This window comes from Arvicola amphibius, chromosome 17, assembly GCF_903992535.2.
Source record: "Arvicola amphibius chromosome 17, mArvAmp1.2, whole genome shotgun sequence".
Lineage (NCBI taxonomy): Eukaryota > Metazoa > Chordata > Mammalia > Rodentia > Cricetidae > Arvicola > Arvicola amphibius.
The window spans coordinates 5,298,745-5,322,361 of NC_052063.2; the positions used below are offsets into that span (position 1 = coordinate 5,298,745).

Sequence of the window (23,617 nt, forward strand, 5' to 3'; positions counted from 1 at the left end):
TACCACCTGCAGGTCAACCCTCCCCCTGAACGTCACCTTCTAAACTTAAGGCCTACAGGTCATTTCTACTCGGGGATCTGCTTGGTATCCTGCAAACTCAAATGACCTCTTGGTTTTCCACACAACGGCAAAGTCTGCGTCTCTAAGATGGTAGCCTGCCTTTCCTAGCTGCTCAGGCTAAAATCTGGAGAAAGATATCCAGTTTTCCCCACTCCTTTCTGTTCCTACAACCAAGACTGCCTCCGAATCACAGGCTTATCTGGCTAGGATCTTTTCAATTTTTTTTTTCAAGTTGGAATTCTTTTAAAAAAAAAATCAGTCTTCAATATGACAACCTTGGTCAGGCCACCAGCGAGCCTTGCTCACACCTGTAACGTCACGATCATCACCACCGCCATTCTACAGTCTGTTCTCAGACACATCTACAAATCCACCCCTCTTCTCTGACCGCAGAGGCCGACTGCACTATCACACGGCCTCGGTGCCAAGTTCCTGCTCCATCTCCACCGCTTCCTCTGGCTCACGCTACAGTGCTCGCGCTGGCCTCCCTGCTGTTCCTGGACGAGCCAGACATGCTGTGGATTATTTGTGCTCAGCCTACCCCGTATGTTCCTCCCATGTGATGCGGCACACCAGAGCACACACTAATGTTTAGTTCTCTTCTGGACAACACGTCCTTGTTAGACTCTCACACTCAGGCACTCCAAACAAAACAAGGCTTCAGAAAGCTCACACTGCTCTCTGAGAGCACATTCCTCAGCGTCAAGAGGCTCAAAACAGTAGTCACAGTTAGGTCACTGGGAAATATACTCTACCCCCAGGCAAGTAACAAAACAATGAAGAGGGCAAGAAATAGTAAGGCCTTTGTAAACTGAGCAAACTCCATTGCCCCTTCTCCTGCGGTAACCTGACCTATTTCTACAAGCTCCATTGTATGCTGTTCTTATAAACTACGTGCTGAACAAAACCCGTTTAGTGTTTCCCTAAGGAGGCAGGACTTTACAGACATGACAAGGGCCTGAACCATGACAGATGTGCAAAGTTCTCAGTTGCTAGAGGAGGCTCATACCTTCCCCCCCCCCCCCCCCCCCCCGCAAACACACACTGTGCCAGGGACACAGTCCTAGGCACTTACGTGATAAACCTCAAGAACAGGGGGGAGAGTTCCCTGGACCTTGGCTCTACTCTCTCTGGAAATCTGGCCAGAGCTCGCCAGAGCAAGAATCGAAAGTTGGTGTGGTCTAGTCGTTCCCGACAGCTGGTTCTCAATGCTAACTGTTGCTGGTAGAGCGCGCCAACATCCCCTTCTTGGGTCGGCTCCCAACCTGCATCTCCAGCGGACTGCTCCTCATCTCTCACATCCTTCTGCAGTTCTTTCTCTGCAAGAGAAAAATGTCAACTTAACACCTGTGGATTATAGACTTGTCCTCAAGACTGGACACTTGTTTCCAGGACTCAGGAAAGAGCAGTCACCTCAGAACTTTACCAGACAGAATACAGTTCTCATGCTCCCCCACTTCAAGCAAAAAACCACAGTAAAAATTAAACACTTAGGTAAGCACTGGTGTCCCCAGCCCTCGAGACTCCTGCTCATACCAGCATGCGAGGCTGCCTTTTCAAGATGTTCATAGCAGACACTCCAGAACTGCTTGTTTTCCATTCCATGGGCATGAGAACTAAGAAAAAATATAACACATGATACACACTCTTTAGTGTCAGATAGCCCACAAGAAAAATGTACAAGAATTAAATGTTAATTTGATTAGCCTTCAACATGAGGCTAAAATAAATTTCACATGTTTCTGTTGTTTTTATACTGCCTACATCACACAAACTGTTTATTTTACTTTATCATTATATGTGACTGTGCATAGGATGGGTATTAGTGAGTGTGGATGTGCATGGACCCGAGGAGTCAGTGATTCAGGCACTTTGGTTTTCTCCTTCTACTGTGGGATTGAACTCATGTCATATATATATGACTATTTAGCTTTGTTGTTGAAGGTGCTTTGAGTTAGTCTTTCTATGCTGCCTAAGTTGGCCTAGAGCCCACTATGACACCGGAAACCCACAATCGGCTGGCCCTACCACTGAGTGCTAGGACACAGGCGTGAATTTCTGCACCTTAGAAGACCAGTGTTAAGACACAGTAATGGAAATGGAGCGTTATATCACCCTTTTCCGCCTTGTTGGTATGACAACCAGAAGCATAACCAGAACCATAAGCAACTTGGGGAGGAAAATGTTTACTTGAGTTATACTTCTAGGTCACAATTCACTGATGGAAGTCAGGGCAGAAACTCAAAGCACGACCCTAGAGGTAGGAAACACGGAGGAGTGCTGTTTGCTGCCTTAATCCAAGGCTTACCTTCAGCTGGTTTTTTTATACAGCTCAAGGCCAAGTACACAGTGGGCTGGGTTCTCCCACATTAATTATCAATCAAGACAAGTCCTCAGACCAACCCGATGAAGAGCATCACACTGTTCAGGTGACTCTAGGCTACACCAGGTGACAACGCTAAGAAAGACAGTGTGTGAGGCAAGGCCCATTAGGAGAAGAAACGACCGTTGCCCTCAGAGTTAAGAACGGCTGTTTCTCTGCAGCTAATCACTAACTATTTGAAACACACTTTCCAGCAGAGTATGGTGGTGCACACCTCTAATCCCATCACTTGGGAGGCAGAGGCAAGAGGATCTGTGTTAGTCTGAGGCCAAGCTGGTCCTCAGAGCTAGTCCAGGACACCAGGGCTACATATTTAGAATCTCTCTCAAACACGACTTTTCAGAACTAATGATGAGACATGAAATGAATCATATCAGGTTCTCTACGGTCATTAATTTCCCTTTCTTTTTCCTTTTCTCCTCACCTTCCTCTCCATTCCCTTCTCTCTAATCCTACTTCATGAGGCATATAGCAAATGTAGCCCAGGCTAGCTTAAAATCCGCGATCCTCTGCCGGGCGGTGGTGGCGCACGCCTTTAATCCCAGCACTCGGGAGGCAGAGGCAGGCGGATCTCTGTGAGTTCGAGGCCAGCCTGGTCTACAAGAGCTAGTTCCAGGACAGGCTCTAAAAAAGCTGCAGAGAAACCCTGTCTCGAAAAAACCAAAAAAAGAAAAAAAGAATAAAATCCGCGATCCTCTCTGCCTTAGCCTCCTAGACACTGGGATTAAAGGTGTGCATCTTCACACCTGGCTTCCCATGAACTTCCTAATATACATAAACTGTACACAAGAAACAAGAAATACCTATGTTGCATATTATACATGAAAAGCAGTCCCCAACAGCAAAATAGCCCAGCCACTATGAAGAGACTTTAAAAGCATTTAGGAGTCACCATTTGTGATAATGGACATTGATTACAAATATGTCACTTTTCATCTTTTCAAAGTACAGAAAAAAAAAAAAAACGTGGCTGAAGTCAAAAGCCATTTATTTTCACTACGCTTGTCTGACGGCTCTGAAAGGAAGTAAAAGCAGGCAAATTGGTTTAAAATTGGAAAGGGATTTGTTTATTCTGCTTCTGTCAAGTAAGAGCTAATAGGATCCAGAAAGGCAAGACACATGACATATTTCCAGTCTGACAAAAAGCCAGAGTAAAGCGTGAAGGACAAACATTTGTAAAAGGACAGATTTCTACATCTCAGCCATAGTGCATGCTAGTTTCTATTACTATTAAAATTATCTGTTAGAGCTAAAGGGATCTGTGTTTGTGTGTGTGTGTGCGCATGCACATGCATGCATGCATGTATGTAAGACAGCAAGGGTTTTGAAAGTTCGTATTTTTATAGTATGGTTCAGTGATCTAATATGTAAAAATAAAAGTATACAAATGCCATAATGTACCTTTTCATCATATAAACAGTCTCATGTAAAATAAAGAGAAGCCTCTAGTCATTTACATGCATAGACATACACATACACTCAAACGACCGACAACCAGGCCCTGGAGAGAGCGTCTTTCCCCTCTGCACTGTGTCACGTGCACGTAAGTCACCCCAAGATGGAACACGTCCCCACTCCATGTCATTAAAGTGAATGGTCCCATCCACAGCCATGCTTACCTTATAAGCTCAATAACAGGGTCCCAGAGGGCACTGAAGTTGACATAGAGCATGGCGAACAGGTAACGGAGTGGTACCTGCAAGTCCAAGAGATGGGCTTAGTAACAGGTGACAGGCCACCACACAAGGGCAGAGTGAAGGCTAGGAAGAAGCCTGTGCCAAGAGCAAACAATGGCTCGAGACTAACCCAGAACGGAGTGTTTAAACATTTTTCTCATCTCCTAAAATCTTACTCATATTCATTAGAACACAGAATTCAAGCTCATTTTTGACATTCACTGGCAAAGTCTAAGTCTAACTGGGAGTGAGATTCCATCCTAACAAACACCGACAGGACCCGGGGAGCATCAAGCGTTAGGGAAGTATGGACACAGAAGACAACAAAACCAAATGTGGACTGGGGCGCAGGCCTTCTGTACAGCAGATGCTTGACATCCTGGGTTTTTTGTTTTGTTTTGTTTTTTAAGGGTCTCTTTACATAGCCCTGGTTGTCCTGGAACTCATCCTGTAGCTAGGCTGGTCTCAAACTCAGAGATCCACCTGCCTCTGCCTCCCAAGTGCTGGAGATGTGTGCCACCATGCCTGACCAGATGTCTGAATTCTTGAAACTGAACTTCCAGAGTCCAGTGGGGGCCTGAGGCCTCTTGGTCAACTCTGAACAGCACTTATATCACCAACACCTGATTTTCTAGGAAGCCATCATGGAGAATGGCAGATTTTTTTTTTTAACTTGGGGGTGGGACATTGGCACAGGTTCCAGCTGCCATCCCTGTTCCAAATGAAATGTAGAGGACGCTTTGCTGTGAGAACCGAATGAGCTTACGGGTAGGAAGGATTACAGATGGAAAGGCAAGTCATGAACTACCAAGTACAATGGAAGCCAAGTCGTTCTTTCTAGGCCAACTGGGCTCTTTGCATATGCTACTTCATTAGCATGAACTCGCTCTTAGAGTTCTGAACTACATGAGCTGGCATCGACCGAGGCAGTTATGCACAGAAGCAAGCATGGGCAGCAATCCCAAATACATGATCCTGAGCAAAGGTGGAGCTCACTGCCTGAGCTTTCTCCTCTGCAGAGCACCACACTCTGCCTGCCATTCCCTGTCCTTCTGCATGTGCAGTGCCTAAATTCAGCACATGACTTTCAAACGTTCTCTCTCAAGGAAGAGACTCCAGAAAATAACAGGCGACTTGTCCTTTCTTGAATGCCAAGGGCAGAAATGAGGATAAACTACGATGAGTTATTTCACGCTTAAGAGTTTTCTCTGTGTATTTTACAGACAACGCAAAGTGTGACTGCTCTGACCCTTCCCTGCTTCATGGCCATCCTCTAAATCCTCAACACAGAGACCATTAGCACACGCAATGTTCTTGATACGGGAAAGGGACCATGTTTTCCTAGCCTACTTTCAATGGGTTTAGTGGGCATTTGCCTTTTAGGACAATGCCTAGAATATATCTTTGCAATCTTTCCTATGTTTTCAGTCATTTTGTTGTAATAACATATAATAAAGGAAATGTTGAAATTCTATCCCCAGGAGGGATCACACAGAACACTATCCTATAAAGACATTTCCACTGAAAGCGACTCCATGGGAGCAGGGCACTGTACTAGATGACTAAGAGAAGACCTAAATCCTTCAAGAAACGTATAACTCTAACTTCCGGACGGAAAGAAGGCCAGTATTGTGACCCGCAGATAATCAATGAGCAAAGCAATCACCTATCACAGACAGCAGGACGGTTGGGGGCGAAGGAAGCGTCCATCTGTGACATCGATGTGGAATATGGAATCAGTATCCTCCGAGCCTTGGGAGCACACCCTCCTGTAGTTTCCCTGGATAACCTATGTGCTCTCAGACCTGGCTTCCTTTGCGGCTCTTCCTCTACAATGGGACATTATAGCCTCCAGGACAAGGCCAAACCTCGCCCTTCTAGAAATCCGAGAGATGTACACACTCTTGGGCAGGTACCAAAGGGCATGCTCCCTGTGGAGGAAGGTTCCCTAGTCCTTGCCCTTGACATCATCTCTTTGAAGGCAAAGGTTGGACTTTCGCTCTGATGTTTATCACCAGCACCCAGTCATTACTAGCCAACATAATGTTTGATGAAAGATTAACATAATTAATTAGTGTCAACAACCATAATAGTTACCATAACGTGCTTAGATGGTAGCATAGTTTATACTGGGATTTTAAGTTCATCTCACACAATTCCTATGGCCACAGTGGAGCACAGTCTATTGTTTTCCTAAGTCACAAACAAGGAAATGGTGGTGCCAATCTTTCTTCACTTGATAATCATGATAAGCTACTTAAACTGGTGTAGGGATTCAAGGGCCAGAGTCAGCTCTGCTTCACATTTCTGCAACCTAACCCCATCCCCACCAATCACACTCTTCCCTCTGGGGCATCCTCTAAAGGACAGAACCAACATTTTAGAACCATCCTGTCAACAAAACAACTTCCTTTTCTTTTCCTTTCTTTTTTTTGGGGGGGGGTGTCCTTGAAGTCAGACAACTGCTGAACGTGAAGTACTACATTTTAAAACACTCACACGCTATAACTAGGTAAGAGACAAGAGGAACCCCAAGGGGAACAAGCTGCTGAAGTAGTAGCCACGGCCTCCCTTCCTAGGCAAAGCACACAAAATGATGGTCACCGTGCCAGGCCTTCACATACACAAAAGGACACCACCTGATCTAATAGGCTGAAGAGCAACTTAACACAAAGCACGGAAGAGAAACAATGTCCGCCTTACTTATAAGGAGAACATTTTCATTATTGATAACTATGTGGTATGATCTCCAAAATAAGATTTAAAACATAATTTAAGAAACAACTAAAGAAAGACAGACAGACAGAGACACCACTGTTACCTCCTGCAGTGGTCCCGGAGGGACTGCATCCTGCACCACGTCGTGCCGCAGCTTTCTCAAGTGGAGCAGCTTCTCTCTGTAGTCGCTCACAGTTGCTGGCACCAGCTCTGCCTGGCGCAGGATGGCGAAGGCTGACTGCCGCTCCGAGAGCCCATCGTCCTGCACAGGCAGACAGAACCCAAGGCAGGTCAGGACTCTGACCCCAAAAGGGATGTGAAGCATGGCTAGACGTTTGGTTTTCTGGAAGACTCCTGGCTGGTCTGGAACTCCCTATGCAGTCCAGGCTGACCTCAAACTTACTTCTTGCCTCCCGAGTACTAGGATTAAATGTGAGCATCACTATGCTCAGCTTAGCTTAAAGGTTTTAGAAAAGAAAAGAAAAAACTCAACTTAGAATATGTTAGAGAAGGGCAGAGTCCTGGAGCTCAGGGACAGTCGGCCTCGCTATTCAGAGGGAGACTTTGTCTCAGAAGACAATGACCAGGGCTGGAGAGGGGGCTCCGCAGTTAGGAGCTGGCTGCTCTTCCGGAGGACCCTGCTCAATTCCCAGACCTGTAAGGTGGCTGACAACCATCTGTATCTCCAGCCCAGGAAATCTGATGCCCTCTTCTGGGCTGCTTGGGCAACAGGCATGCACACAGTAAACAGATATACATGTAGGCAAAACATCCATATGGATAAATATAATATACAGTAATTTAAAATTAAAAAAATAATGATTAGCTCTAAACACACATACATACAAATGATAGTAAATGGACTTAGCAGTTACACTTACAAATTTATTCATACTTAAATATATTTAACAATAAAGACTAGGAAGTGGGTGGGGCATGGGAGAGGTCAGAGGGGGTAAGTGATATAATTATATTTTAAATTAAAAAATAAAGTAGAGAACAATAGAAAACACCCAATATCAACCTCTGGCCTCCACATTCATGTGCACTGAATGTATGTGCATATACACACAGAGTAAATGGGAAATTGTCTAAAGGATTCCAAATGACTAACAGCATCTACTATCTATCTACCTACCTACCTACCTACCTACCTACTATTACACACACACAATATATATATATTCTCACTGTGCAATTCTGTTTCTAGTACTTGCATCATGGAAACAATTCTATACATAAAAATATCCATCTAAGGGTGCTCACTGCGGTGCTGGGTAAGATACTGGGAAATGGTAACTAACCCATTTCCACCATCAGAGGAATCAGTAAGATTCTAAACTGTGAGCACTATTTAAACTTCTAAACAAAGAGGTAAAACCAGAGGCACTGATAACATGGAAGATTCCATCCAACATGAGATCCCACCATGTATGCTACCCGCAAGATTTGGAAGAACATTTAGTAGACTTAGTGATAGGCAAGAATATGGATTCCAAGAATACCAACTTTTACTATAAATATTTATATAATTCATATAGTTTAGCCATATATAGTTACATAGCAAAGATACCATTTTGAAAATTTACAAAAACATGTAAATTATGTTTTTCTTAAACTATCCACTCTAATAATTACAATACCTCCACTGAAGCTGGAAGCCGGATGTCAAAATGATTTAGGATCCTTACTGTCAAAAGCCGAATCTAGAGAAAGTACAGGGAGATTGCAATCGCAGAGTGTAAGTGAAGGAAGACCCCGAGTCTCACAGACCCAAGGGCTACTACTGATCAGAGTAAACTGGCCTTTCCTGTCCTTGTCTCGTATCCAACAACGACCAGTACCTAATTCAAACAGTAAAAGAGTTCAAGACAGCATGAGACCGCGTGGGTAAGGCCGCTCAACACGCCATAACTCAGCTACAGCCATGGCTCCACACCCCTTAGTCACGTGGGTATTTCCACACACTTGAATGAGGAGGCGAACCATCTTAAATTCTTTTTTTTTCTTCTTTGAGACAGGGTCTTATGCAGCCCCGGCTCTCCTGGAACTCACTACACAGACCAGGTTGGCCTCACAGAGACCCTTCTTCTGACTATTGGGATTAGAGGGTGTGCGCCACTATGCCTGGCTTAAGTTTTCTTTATAAAAAATTTGAAAACTTTTTGAGAGCAGCAACACATCACAAGAACACATTCTTCTAGTTTTAAGTTGTAAGATATGGATAGGTGTTTACCTATTAGTACAAGCACAATTATCTGGTCCATAAAATGTGCACTATGCAAGGCTGTTATAATGGAGATTTAGTCAAACAACTACCACTTATGAGTACATAAATTAAAGAAAAAATATTTTATTTCTCTAGCTTTTTTCTACCCCAGTCCTACTGAACTGGGATTTTTGGATAGAAAATTATCTATAATTTTACTGACCACCCTAAGCAGTCTTGCTGTGATGGGTCTGTGGCCAGTGTTTAGCAACCACTGCCCCGACAGAAATCCCACGCAGTGCCTGTGATGAGGAGCCAGGTGGTCACGAGCCGAACACACAAAGCAGTATTACCTTGGAGACACCAGTTGAAATGTTTGTTTGTAACTTGGGAAATAATTCCATTAAGGCCTCCTCAGAAAGTGGCCCTTTGCATCCACATAACGCTAGCCTCTGATAATAGAGATCAGCCAACAGCAACACAGATGGCTCCATAGGAAATGTTCTGCAACAAGATATTTATGAGATCCTAACTGCACCATCACACCGCTAAGTTACCCAGAAATGTCCGCTGATAAGGGAAATATAAAATGCAACAGGCTTTAAGTTTTATAGAGCTTGCCAACATCATTTTATAGTTACAGCTTCTCAAGACTAGGCCTACCGAGTGAGAAACGTGCTCGGATACAACCAGCTGGCTAGAGGCAGAGGGGGGACTAGAACAGTCAAAACTGCCACCCCAACCCACAGCTGTGAGTGGCAGCTGCATAAAAAGAGGGCATGTGAAATTTGTGAAGTGCTCACTGCGTGCCAGGCACTGAGTTGGTGAGGAACAGTGCAGCTCATTTCTAAACCCTCCCTTGTGACACGCCACAGACCCTCTATATGCCAACTTCATTCAGACATGGTCTGAGAACCTAGCATATGCCAGCAGTTTTCCTAGACACTGGACAGTAAGTAAACCAAGGACAAAGTTCTTATTTTCCTGAAACTCAAATCTCTAGGAAATGGTAGTAGCCACAGTTTAGTAGATCAGTGATAAATGCTGGGGAGAAGAGCATTCGGGGGAAGGAGGCTATAGAAGCAAACAAGGAGAGAGCAGCAGGCAGGGACCAGTGGGCAAAGTGGAGTGCATTTGATATAGGGCAGTCACAGAACACAGACCTGGGAGAAAACAGGAGAGCGGGCGTAGGGGATCTGAAGAAAGATTCTAGGAGAAGAGTGAGGCCAAGGCCGCTCCGATGCACTCTCACCTATAAGAGCATTAGAGCCCAGTGCAGCTGGGGCCAAGTGAACAGGAGACACGGGAGACGTCAGAAACAGAGGAGCTAGATCTTAAAAAGTCCGAGGGCTTGGTGAGGACTTCAGATTTTATTCCCAGTGAGGGATTACTGCCCAACAATACTAGTATTCTTGTCAGGTGGTACTGGCAAATGCCTTAAATCCCAGCACTCGAGAGGCAGAGGCAGGCGAATCTCTGTGAGTCTGAGGCCAGCCTGGTCTACAAGAGCTAGTTCCAGGCTACAGGCTCCAAAGCTACAGAGAAACCCTGTCTCAAAAAACAAAACAAAACAAAACAACAAAACAAAACAATACTAGCATTTTAGTATTGTTGAAGGCTGCCACATGAACAGCACGTTGCTTAGCCACAGCCTTAGCTTCAACCTACCAGAAACCAAAGCAGGCCTCTCAATAATGAACCAGTGTTATTCCAGAGTCTGAGGCTGGTCAAAATAAATGTACAGGCCAGAAAAACCAAACCAGACCATTTTATCATAGAGCAAAAGGACCTCACATATGCAGGTCACAACACACTGAAGCAGACCAGGAAGAGGTTGGAGCATGCAGAGTAAGTGGGTCATGAAAAGTAAGGAAAGGCTGACACTGGGCCCCAGGCTGGGGAGGCTGACACTGGGCACTAGGTGGGGAGGCTGACACTGGGCCCCAGGTTGGGGAGGCTGACACTGTGCACTAGGTGGGGAAGGCTGACACTGGGCACTAGGTGGGGAAGGCTGACACTGGGCACTAGGTGGGGAGGCTGACAGTGGGCCCCAGGTTGGGGAGGCTGACACTGGGCAGCAGGCTGGGGAGGCTGACACTGGGCACTAGGTTGGGGAGGCTAACTCTACAGTGGACAGCTTGTGTCTGAGGCCTTGGGTTTCATTCTCAGCACCATCAACTGAAATAACTTTCTTTACCTTTTAAATCCAGCTATGCTGGGCATGGTGACACACACCATTAATCCTAGCAGTTGGCAGTCAGAGGCAGACACATTTCTGGGAGTTCAAGGCCACCCTAATCTACCTTTTGAATTTAAGGCTATTTAAAAAAAAATGCAGCTGGCATTTTAACTTTATAACCTAAATCCTAGGCATTTAATCAAGTATTTCTTTGCAAAGATGACTATAAACTTCAAATTTGTGAAAATTACTTATTTTAGTTGAAGGATCTAGTAGCAACTTTTAATTTCCCCATGTGACTCTATTCAGGTATAAGATATATTAGAAAGATTTCTGTTATATCCAAGACTTCACAAAAATGGGAGCTTTTTATACTTTGTTCACCATTAAGACAAAGAAAAGTTGTTTACTTACAACACTAAATTCTTCACCCGCTCCACAGGAACCAGGTGCAGAAGTTCAGAGGAGTCTTCCAAACTCAGCAGAGCGTTTACAGCTTGACAAAGAACAAATAAGCATCCTAAGGGCAGAAAGAAAGGAAAAACACATTGTTTCCTTCTCGGCTGTGAAACACCTCATCCCCAACACTATTTACAGAAGCACATTTGAAGTGACATCTGGGCGTGCTCACACAGCGCTGTCTGTCACATGTCTAAATGTGACAGAGAGCTACAGAGAGTCCAAGTCACACACTCTTTCTTACAGTGAACACGTGTCCAAGGCAGAGAATAAAAGTTCATGCCACTGACTGAGACAAGAAGGTAGCTCTGGTCAATTCTCTACCCCAAACCTATTGTCTGAGCCTGGCTGTGCTGTGCACTCAGCTTCAGAGTCACATGGCGGACCTGGGATTTTCAGGTTAGAGCTCTCAATCAATGAAATACATGTCCACATTCCAAAGCCTGAAGTAGTACTTTTTGGTCCTGCACATTTCAACTGAGGGACACAGTGCACCCTCAGCATCAGGCAGACTCGAACTCTCCGAAACAGTAGGCCTGGACCTTTCAAAAGCTCAGTTATCTGTATATAAAATTATTCATGCTGTAATTATTCTCCAATTCATATTAAGTTACATATCCAGTAGGTTCTCACCGAGATACTCAGTGAATACCAATCCAACAGTACCTGTGAGTATGACAGGCTTTCCCTGCCTACAGGAGGCGGGCAGGCCTTCCTTGTGGTGCACCTGTGGTGGTCTGCATGAGAAAGAATGAGGCCCCACCAGGGACTCCTGTATGTAGACACATGGTCCCCCGCTGGTGGTGATATTTAGAGGAGGATCTAAATAGTGCACCACATTATGGGGTATAAGTGACACATGTCCCTGCCACACACATTTTCTATGCAGGGAGTTAGAGCAGAATAGTGTTGGTGCTGGTCCCTGGCATGAAACGTGTTTACATTTACTTTGGGTGTGCCGGAAAGGCCAAGCAGAGAACAAGTGCTGATTGTCACTGACCTTTCCCAAAGCTCCCCTTGTCAACAGCCACGAAGAGCGACTCTATGAAGCACGACAGGAGAGCCAGCACTTTCTCCTTCTCAAGAGGCCTGAGCAAGAAGTGCAGAGAAAAAGGGAAATTCTCAAATTCCTATGTAATGGCTTATTCTCAGGATGGCAAAGAACGGTTAACATTTTAACTGAAATGTTAAACACCGGTAAAACCAAAGCTTCTTTTCTTACCTGATATGAGGCAATACCACCAGGGCTGCCCAAGACTGTGAAAGGTATCTGGTGTCATTACTTGGGGGTAACTGAACTATGGACAAGAGATGATCTAGCACTGGAAACTGCTCCCTTCTTCTCTTGGAGTTAGTCTTCTTCTGCTTTAAGTAGGACCTGAAGGTAAAAACAAGGGACAGGTATTTACTACGACCACAAGTCTGAAAGGACGCATCTGGAGTGCAGGAGGGAATTAGCAGTGGCAGGCTCGTCAACGCTCCTGGCCTGCTTCTGTTTCGATCCATTCCTAACTTAGACCAAGTCCTTCCTAGTGCTGGGCACTGCTGTGCACATCTCCTAGGGACTGGGACAACCTGACTGCTTCTGCTCCTCATTTCTTATTTACTTGAGACAGAATATAGCTATGAGTCCTCACTAGCATGGAACTTGGCTGCCCTTGAACTTGTGGCAATCCTCCTGCCTCTTGCCTTCCGAGTGCTGCTGGCATCACAGGCATGAACCACTGCAATCAACGACCACCTGTTTTGTTTTTACATGAATGTCACTGTTTTCCAAATGAAGAATGACGTCAATGTTACCATAGTAAAAATGGCAAATACACTTTAATCATAATCAATTATGATTGACAGTTCTCTGACTTTAACGTGGCACAAGGTTATTCGGTGATATTTTCTGACTCGGCACCTGTCTTTGGGTATGTGTGAACTACCCCTTTTCTACTCTTGCAGCAAAGTCATAGAAATGATAGGTAATATGCCTTAGAACTCGTCCTCCACATCCAGTTCGGTTAACTTGTATAATAGAAAACTGGAATAACTTCTGTTATTTGAATCAACAAAGTCACTTTTTTTTTTCTTGTTTGATACTTTCCTTTTCAGGACACAGAATATTTGTAAATAGCAGACAAATAAGTTCATTTAACTATCAATTCATTAGACATCACACTCTGTGTAGCCCTGGCTGTCCTAGAACTCATTCTGTAGACCAGGCTGGCCTGGAACTCAGAGAGATCCGCCTGCTTCTGCACCCCCTTCCCCATCCCCAAGTGCTGGGATTAGAGGCATGTGCGGCCACTGCCCACATGCCTCTATCTGGCTAGTCTTTTTAGCAATGAGCATAATTTGATAATCTATAAAAAATATAAAATATTGAGATGATGCAATTTTTTTAAAAAAAAGCATTATCTGCTCTATTACTGTCCTAAAGTTAACTTCCCTCCTCGCCTTGAGTCTTGAATGCAGGCCTTACAAGGCTCAGTCCTCTCCACAGCTGCAGTTACATCCAGCAAGGCCTGGTCCTCTCTCCCCCTCCTTGCTCACTGCCTCACCAGGCCCTCTCCACAGCAACATTATTTCCCTAACTATGGGGGCTTCTCTCACTCAATTGCACCCACTGCCTGCAGCGCTACATGAGGCTCTAGACAAGTGTCCTCACATCCATTTTCTCTCGCTGGTCCTGTGAGGTGGACATCTGGACAGTATGGAAACTATGAAGTTTCAGAGACAGGGTCTCACTATGGATCCCAGGCTCACCTCAAACTCAGTGTTGCTTAGCTTGGCTTGTAATTGCAAGACTGCTCTTGACACCACCTTGTTTGGATTCTAGTAGAGTGTACAAGTGTGTGTGCAAACGTATGTCACCATTCGCGGCTCAAACTATCAGACTGCTTGGGGCGGGAGGTGTTTTCTTAGAGAGCGATGTTGAAGTTGTTGCACTAGCTTTGGGCTAAAGGATCTGATATTTTTCTTTGTACTTTTTTCAGGAGGATTAAAGAAATGTGAGGTGTGACAAGCGGCCTCATCAATCCCTTGGCTTCCCTGAGGGGAAGACGAGAACAAAGCTCCATGGCACAGAACCCAGAGTTCTGGTCACTTGCAAGAATGTGCCTGCTGGAGACTGGCTGTGGGTTGTGAAATCAAGACAGAAGACCCAAGGAAATGATTCTCCAGGGTTACTCATTGCCCACGTCTCAGGAGCCAGACTTGGGTACAGAGAGCAGGCAGGCACATCTGACAGAGAAACTGCGTCCAGAGTAGATGTACACAGGTTTTAAGGAGGCAAGTCTCCCCAGATCCCAAGTGCAGCTGATTCAAAACTAAATGTATGTGTGTGTGTGGGGGGGGGGACGGGGGACAAACTCCTCACCCAGAGCAGGCAGCCAGGGTCAAAGCCAAGTAGTCAGCACGAACTCAGAGAACCCCATCCACTCACCCCTGTCTCAGAACAAACCACAAGAGTGGCAACAGGTACAACCACTCCATCAAACACAAAGTATGCAAACAGGGATGGGGCCAGTGGGGCGGCTCAGCGGGTAAAGGCACTTGCTGCCAACCCCGATGACCTGGGTTTGAGTCCCAGAGCCCACAGAGCAGCAGGAAAGAACCCTACTCACAAAAGCTATCCTCTGACCTGGCAAAAAGGTTACACCCCACCCCACATTAAAAGAGCCAGCCATGGCCTTTTAAGACAGCTCTCATACAATAGCACGAACAGAGGAGACTGTGGACCACACAGGCCGGAAACAGGCCCAGGTGACTTGTGACACAGGTACAAGGGCAGCACCGCAGCCTTCAACAAACACTGCCAGAGCGAGGGGGCAGCCAGCAGCCAGCAGGCCTAAACCTCGGGCTCGACACAACAGTTAATGCAGAGTGAATTACATACTTCCTATGACACGGGAAGGATGGAGGGAGGAAGGGAGGGAGGAAAGAAGAGAAAGAAAGAGGGACGGAAGGAGGGAGGAAGGAAGAGAGGGGTGAGTTAAATAGTGAGGTTCTGTCTCAAAAACAAAAACAAACAAAAAATCAAAAAGCACTTTTCATGTTTTCAGGATGTGTTACAGAACTGTAGTTTCTGTCAGAGATAAACATATTGTATTTGGTTATCTTCAAAACCACACCTTCACAGCTATTTACAAGAAGTGGATTATAATTGATACTGATCATTAAACCCCCAAAATTCCATTTTGGGATATTTACAGAGTTGAAAGCAACATTAGTTCACAATAGCTTAACGTGCAATGGCCAAACAACAGAAACAACTAACTGTTCCTCCACGTGTGAATGAGGAAGCAAGTGCTCATTCTTACTGGGGAATCCTCCTTGGAAACAAAGGAGCGGGGTCACTGACAGGGCCACTGGAGAGAATCTCAAAGGAACTGGAGAGAATCTCAAAGGAAAGCAGCCAACTGCCGAGGGAACACAGCACAGTTCTCATAGGACACGCTTACTGCGACGTGTGTATAAAACAGGAGGGCCAACGGCGAGCACAGGGCTAGAAAGAAGTGTGAGCACAGATATCTAACGGTGTCATGGAACTGTGAAGTGAGTAGGGGAGGGGAGGGAAGAGGCTGGAGGGAGAAATGATGCAACTGTCTTTGAATTCTTAAAAACTGGAGAACAGAAAGGGACAAGGATGAGCACTTCTGTGCCTCCAGGTGTGGTGACAGTCTGCTGAGTGATGGATAAACCCAGAGGTCTACATGTGGACAGTGCTCATGAGCGCGTGCTGAGGAGTGTGAGCACGTGCGCTGAGGAGTGTGAGCAAGACTGCACAGTTGTGTCCAGTTCTAATAGCTCAGCAGATTATGAAAGATGTTATCACATCTTACATACAGATGTAAAAATAAAAAAGATGTTAAATATAAATACATACTATAAATATATAAATAAATATAAAAAGATGGTAAAAGGTAAAAAAATAATAATCACCTCTTTTTTTTTGATTTTATGACACAGGGTTTCCCTGTGTAACAGCCCAGGCTGTCCTCAGACTCACGGAGACGCCCTGCCTCTGCCTTCCAGGTGCTGAGATTAGAGGTGTGTGCCGCCACCGCCCGTCTAATCACCTCTGACAGATTTGTGTCTCCAGCCACATTTCCACACTCACATGCACAACCCTGTTCTAAGCTAGTACACTGCAATCTTCCGAACCAACGTGTGCGCAGGCACAACACTCTGCCACAGACGTGCTTCTAGAGAACACATAGGATCATCATCCTGGGCTGTACACGTGAACATTCAACTATTAGAAATGGATAAGCTTACCATCACCACAGGGAATGGATTTAGAACTTACCCCACAGCCTGTTGTGAGAAATCCAGAGGGTATTTTTCAATGGCCATGGAGCCAGCAGTGGGCGGAGCAGCTTTATTCAGAATAAGCTTGGCTAAAATGGCCAGTGCTTCATCGGAGACCACAGAGTCGTCCATCAGGAAACAAGTCTCAATGTAGCAGAGAAAGCTGGGTAGAAACAGCTGAAGACAAAGACAGGATTGATGCTCATTAACAGGGCAGATTCCAGAGACCAGAAGAGAGATCACAGCACTTGAGCAGAGTTCTCAGCAAAGAATCAGCCTCAAAGTTTTCCACATGAACAACAGATGCTAGATGACAGCCTGGCACACTCTGAACACTGTGAGGGAGAATGACCTGCAGCCTAGCCTACTGTCGACGCAGTGCAAGGAGAATGCCTGCAGCCTACCCTACTGTCGACACAGAGCATGGAGAATGACCTGCAGCCTAGCCTACTGTCAACGCAGTGCTGGTTTTAGAGACAGGGTCTAAACAGCCCGGACTAGCCTTAAGCACCCTGACAAGTCCTCCTGCCTCCAGCTTCCAAGAGCTGGGATTACAGTCCAACCTGGACACGAAGCATTTGTAATGACTTAGCATATAAAGTAGCCCATATAACCTATGATTAAATATAATTGCTTTAAAATTATACTAGCTAAAACAGCAAGCACTAATTCTGTTCCTCTCAAAAAGTAACAAAAAAAGAAATGACACAATTTCAAATTTGATTATATCATGACATATTTAAAAAGTACCCTAAAATTAATGTCTTGTTTACCTGTTCAAACTGCTTCATAGCAAACATGACTTCAGAAAAATCCAATATCAAACGTCTCTCAAATTTGCTTTCAAATATCTGTGAAGCAAAGATAAAACATATTTATAAAAGTACACAGCAGTCCTTCCCCAAGCCCCAGTGTAACTACAGTAAGGGATGGCAGGCACACCACATGCCAGCTAGTACCCATCCAAAGGTCTGACCTGCTCTGAAGGAACCTAGAAGCAGAGCACGCAATCTTAGTGACTACTGCAGACCCCAAAGCCGCTTGGCTCCTTCCCAGCTACAACAGGAAAACCAGCGGGGCCCATTTCAACACACTTCAAAACCCATGACAATGCAAACAGCAGATACAACCCAGCTTAGCATTTTTTGGGGGCCTTTCCTACTTGCAGGACAGAGCCTAACTGTTCAAAGCCAAGAGAGCTCTGCTGCTATGGTGTCACACTTTCTCAAGTGCCTGTGTGCCAGACTACATGCATTCATGAACACAAGTCAGTTGTTAAAGTCCCTTTGCCGGGTGATTTGTTCCTGTTGGCAAACTGTCAAACTTTCAGGAGGAAGAAAGGGGAAATATATATATCAATAAAAACAATTTTAAAAAGTTAAAGAAAAAAGAAACTTTTAAAGACCACTCCAAGTCTATATCCTTTGAAAAGCTCTTTCTCTTCCCCAGGAAGTAGAATTAACAATTACAAATCGATAGACATCTCTCAGCTATCCGTTCAGTGTGTTCTAACGACTCACTCCTGGGCTCCCTTACCCAGTCAGAATGGGAGGCATCTTCCCTACCCTGGAGCATGTAGCACACACCCACTGCACGGCAAGCTAGACACGTTCACTAATGTTTGCTCTGAGATCTAGCTGCCCTTCATCCTGCTTGGTTCCATGATGGCACACAGCTCCCCTCTCCCTCACACGATCGAGCCTTTGCTGTGTTTCATCTGTATTTCTCAGCAGGGATCCTCAGTGCCAAACACATTGTTAGCCACACAAGTAACATCTGGTCAAGTAAATTACTTTCTCTATGGTATCTTTGATGAGGGTCTCTGGCAAGGAAACACCTTCAGCTAGGAGCAAAGCAGAAACTACGTCCAAGAGAGTCTTCCGGCAAGAAGTGGCAAGATTGGCCGTCTGTAATGTTTCACACAGCACCTGTAATAATGGAAGAAGAACACGGAACATATAGCAATCTACACTCCACCCCACCCCCCCAGCGCTGGGATCATCAGGCCTTTGCACACACACGGCAGGTGAGTGCACAACACAGCGCTACACCCCAGCGCCAGCCTTCATCAGACTCCTAAGCACACCAGACTCACCCTGCAAACGTCAGCAGGCCTTGTTATTTTTGAGCCACTTCCATGTCTCACAAGGACCAGGAAGGTGTCCAGCAGCCGACTGATCTGTTCCGAGTTCTCACGGCAGTCTGTTTCCGTCATTTTGTTGTGCAGCTCCAGGAGGGATTCCTTCAAATCAAGAAATTGAGAGAGAGAGAGAAACTACAAAACCCCAAACCATTTGTTCATGTGATAATGGATGCCCACCGACAGCTCGCCTTCTCACACTCTTGCTAACTAAAGAAGGGAGCATATTCGAGCATCACTGCACAGTGGCAGCTAGTGTTTGCTGAGCACTGTCTGCGTTCTTTGGAAGTATTTACTCAACACCCTCACAGCGACCTGGACACAGGTAACGTCAGCCCCACTTTATCATACGAAAGCACTGAGCGGCAGGCGTGCTATACCACTTCTCCAGGTCACGCCTGTAGTGCAGTACCAAGATGCAAACAGGAAACCTGCCAGTTCTCTCCGCCACCAAGCTCCACTGCACCACAAGGTATCGCATTGAAAATAAATACATAAGGAGAGGACTGCAGGGGAGGAAAGGAGACGGACGTGTAGGCAGATCAACAAAGGATGAAGTGCACTCTCGAACAGAGCTCAGCTCAGCGCAGAGCAACGACAAAGGGTATGCAGGCGCCCTGCTACACATCCATTCTTAGAACTTACCTGCAAACAGTCAAAAAACACACCAAAGTGTTCCTTATAGATATAGCCTACAGTGGATCTGGCCATGTTTCTCACGGTTTCCCCAACTAAAATCCACGGTAGTTGAGCTTCTGTTTCAGTAACTGGTCCTAGCTTTTGCAAAATGAGCTTCAGCGCCTGTGGGAATGCAAGAGAAAGCAAAACATTTTTGGATGGCAGTTTTTAAAAGACAGTCTTAAGCTATGGTTTATCACGCTGATTTTATCAAAAACTTAGCATGGAATAATCGAGGTTATGACTGTTAATTCTGTAGCCCCGCTTGTGCTTAAATCATGATCCATCTGCCTCAACATCCTGGGTGCTGGGATTACACGTGAGTACCAACCACTCAGCCTGGCCTTAGAATGTGGAATTTATCATAGAACAGCCTTTCCTCTACCCATGACCATCAATTGATGTTAGAACATCTAAGTACTCAGGGCTGAGAAGACCAAGGCGATTTTGTATGCAAAAGCACCCAAAGTCCACATTAAGAAGCATGTTATAAGTCCTGACACTCTGCGGTTTGTGCTTCCTCTGTATTCTAGGACTTCCAGCACCCCCATCCCCACCATTTGTGCTATTCTCTTCTATTTATTCCGTCTGCACAGACTCCAGGCATTTGTCCCCAATCTTTACCTGGCCTGTACAGGAATGAAACATATTTCTGACTCCTTTGCACATTTCAAAGAGCAACTGTCCAACTCCTTCCACTTTTTCTGGATGCTCACTGAGATCGAGAAACATTAAATTGAAAAGTGCATTTTTATCAGAGACCTAGAATGAGAAATGGAAAATTGCATTTACAATACAAGTATGTCTAAATAAGAACCCACACTTCCTATTTTATATACCCATATTTAAATAGGCTCTGAAAACTTCTGACAGGAACAGAGGTGATTTCAAATGACTAGGACCATTCACTCACCCTTGTAATTGTCACAGGAGGGTGACGGATTCATTGGTATGATACCAAGGCATGTGCTAGGACAATCAGCATAAGGCAACACTCTATCTTTTAAAGTAAATCAAGTATTTATATTTTATGTGCACAAAGAAACTTAATACTAATGTTTTACCAAAACCTAAAATTCACCAGGAAGAAATTAGACAAACATAAATATACTATGCTAGCGTTTCCTTGCAGGAAATTCCTTCACTGACTTAAATCAAAGGGCACTTTATATTATATTATACTTATATACACTGAGAGCTATGAAAACATAAATAACATAATGACCCAAACTAGAGCTCTCTAAACCTTAGGGCGACATAAGCTGAAAATAGAACAAGCTTCTGTTTCAAAAGGTGACTTCATGATTCCATTTAGAAAGACAGCCATCCTGGTCATCAGGCTCTTGACAATTCGCTACCATAAGCACATACAATATCAGACTAACCTTTCTCATCAAAAAAGTAAAACTCTCGGCAGCAAAATTTCTTATGTGTAGTTTTTTGTGGGCCAAGAGCGCACTGTACAAGCTGTAGGAGGAAAACAGAGTCGTTTAGTACAGACGCGCTCCATGTCAGCAGTGTGGTCAACAGTGCTGGGAAGGCACGTATGATCTGAGACAGCCAAATGCCAGGCAGAAGGCTGAGAGGCCAAAGACAACAGTGTAGGCTAAGTGATGCTGGTCTTCAAAGAAAACTTCAGGCAACGGTGAAACCCACAGGGAATTGGAAAGGTGGTATGAATTTGGTGTGAAGTGGAGAGCTTTTTATTAGGAAGAGCAAAGACACAGTAAATAAAAATAAACAACCACACTCAGGAAATAATAAGGAGGCAAGAGGTACATCTCAAAGAATGGTGAGATGGCTAGGAAGCAATGGGTAAAGCTGCCCCAGTAAACACACAGCTCTGAACTCCAAGCAGAGGCACCTGGGTGTGAGGTTACACTTTTGCAAAGAACTACAATAAAGCCTGGGTGACCTAAGCAAAGAAACAGAACAAAACACAGCCAAAGGGGTACAGAAGTCAAAGCTATCACGGCTCCTATGGGGTGGGGGCTGCTAACGTGATGAACTCCAGGTCCAGTTGGATGGGTGGGGATAGTTTCAAGAGGCGGTGAGGAAACTAAGTAGGTGTGCCATACACTGCAGATGGACAGACTACCACATAGACCACAGTGACTGGCGAATCAGCTCTGAGAAAGGAAATAATTAGCACAGTACCAGGAAGGTACTCTGGAGTCAGAGAGGGGCCAGAGCAAAGGAAGAAGGCAAATCAAAATGTACTGCAGAAGGAAAGGGTCACCTGTATATCTTGGGCATGTCCTTCACCATCAGCCTCCACAGGTACTTGTACAGGTACGACAGTGAGGTGAAAGCCCATTCTAGCAGTTCCGTGTCCTGCGTCTCCAGGATGGAGGTGATGGTCACAAAGAAGTCTTCGAAGTGTGGATAGAAGTCAGTCTGCAGATCTCGTGCCAACTGTACAACTAAACTGGATTGAAAAAGAAGTGACAGGTTAAAAAACCAAAGGGCTGTGTAATGCTATAGACAGCTTCTGACTGTTGTATGAACTAACCCAAAGCACTTCTAACTCACTGTTTATGTTGTTGCTGTTTTAGTTTGGGAGACAAGATCTTGTCTTGCTGTGTAGCTCAGGCTGAACAAGATCCACCTGATTCTACTTCCTAAGTGTGCCATCACTCACAGCCGAAATCTTTTTCCTCCCTCCCTCCCTTCCTTATCCTATCCATCCATCCATCCATCCATCCATCCATCCATCCATCCATCCATCCATCCATCTGGTCTTCCAAGACAGGGTTTCTCAGTGTGAATAATTTACTCTGTAAACCAGGCTGGCCTCGAACTCACAGAGATCTGCCTGCCTCTGCCTTCAGAGTGCTGGGATTAAAGGTGTGCAAAACCACTGCTCACCAGCTCAAATCTTAACAGATGAGCAGAGAAATCAAATCAGAAAGTTACTGGAGAACTCAGGGCACTCATCCCCAGGGTCAAAGAAGCACACAGCTCTTACAGGAGCCATATGTGCACTGTTACATTACAGGACAAGTGTCACCCTGCTTTATGGCAGCACATCTCTTTCTGATACAGTAAACTAGCAGGGAAGGCAGATCATCTTGTTTACTACATTATAAACACTACTTACGCCAGGAATGAAACATGACCTTTTTTAAGACTCAGATAAACACCATCAAGCCTTCATCTGAGATGTGACTTACTCCAAGAGAGGTTGGTAGGCAAAACTGTTCCTGATCTGCAGGTGAGTCTTCAGGCTCTGCACTATTTCGTGCTGGTGATAGACCAGCTGGTTAAAAGACTGGCATTTGTCAATGACTTCTTTATAAAACTTTCCTGGATTAACAAAAGAAGAAAAAAGAAAGAAAACAAAAAGAATTACGTTCAGTTTCTCCATCACTAGTTGTTGGGACACAAAAAGTGCAAATCATGAGAGAATAAAATACAAACGAAACAGAAATACCAAAGTGCTCTGTGAGGTTCAGCTCTCTCCACTTCAGCAGCGCCTCGAAGAAGTAGGTTTCAACCTCCTGCAGGAGAGAGGTCGCACATTAGCGAAGCAACTCCAAGACAACTGACCAAGCTTCAGTAATAGTCTTCTGTCATTCTTTAGCAAGTACCAAATTAGTTTACCTTTAGATTGTATTGTATTTGAATGTCTGATTTAAAAATCACTATCTGAGTTGCTGGATAAAGCAAGGTGGACGCAGACAGTTTACTAACCCTTGTGTCTACTAACAGCAGACACGACGGAAATGCTGAGGCTGCATGAGGGCTGCGCTTCCTGCTGCACGACCTTAGGAAGAGCCTCTCACGGCAGAAAGACCGATCCACTCTACATCAA

General features: G+C 45.0%; 1 protein-coding gene across 1 annotated transcript in view; it reads right to left on the reverse strand.

Annotated features, from left to right (window-relative positions):
• The window catches only part of Utp20 (UTP20 small subunit processome component), a 74,547-nt gene that overhangs the window by 47,113 nt on the left and 3,817 nt on the right, over positions 1–23,617 (reverse strand). The window contains exons 3-21 of the mRNA XM_038314884.1: positions 23,237–23,303; positions 22,977–23,109; positions 22,043–22,231; positions 21,189–21,270; positions 20,428–20,565; positions 19,771–19,926; positions 19,081–19,227; positions 18,779–18,913; positions 17,759–17,836; positions 16,984–17,162; positions 12,907–13,062; positions 12,685–12,773; positions 11,640–11,745; positions 9,400–9,550; positions 8,481–8,543; positions 6,941–7,099; positions 4,063–4,139; positions 1,597–1,676; positions 1,136–1,379 (exon numbers count right to left, since the gene is read on the reverse strand). Of these exons, the coding sequence (XP_038170812.1) occupies positions 1,136–1,379; positions 1,597–1,676; positions 4,063–4,139; positions 6,941–7,099; positions 8,481–8,543; positions 9,400–9,550; positions 11,640–11,745; positions 12,685–12,773; positions 12,907–13,062; positions 16,984–17,162; positions 17,759–17,836; positions 18,779–18,913; positions 19,081–19,227; positions 19,771–19,926; positions 20,428–20,565; positions 21,189–21,270; positions 22,043–22,231; positions 22,977–23,109; positions 23,237–23,303 (2,429 nt within the window). The remainder of the gene's footprint in view (positions 1–1,135; positions 1,380–1,596; positions 1,677–4,062; positions 4,140–6,940; positions 7,100–8,480; positions 8,544–9,399; positions 9,551–11,639; positions 11,746–12,684; positions 12,774–12,906; positions 13,063–16,983; positions 17,163–17,758; positions 17,837–18,778; positions 18,914–19,080; positions 19,228–19,770; positions 19,927–20,427; positions 20,566–21,188; positions 21,271–22,042; positions 22,232–22,976; positions 23,110–23,236; positions 23,304–23,617) is intronic.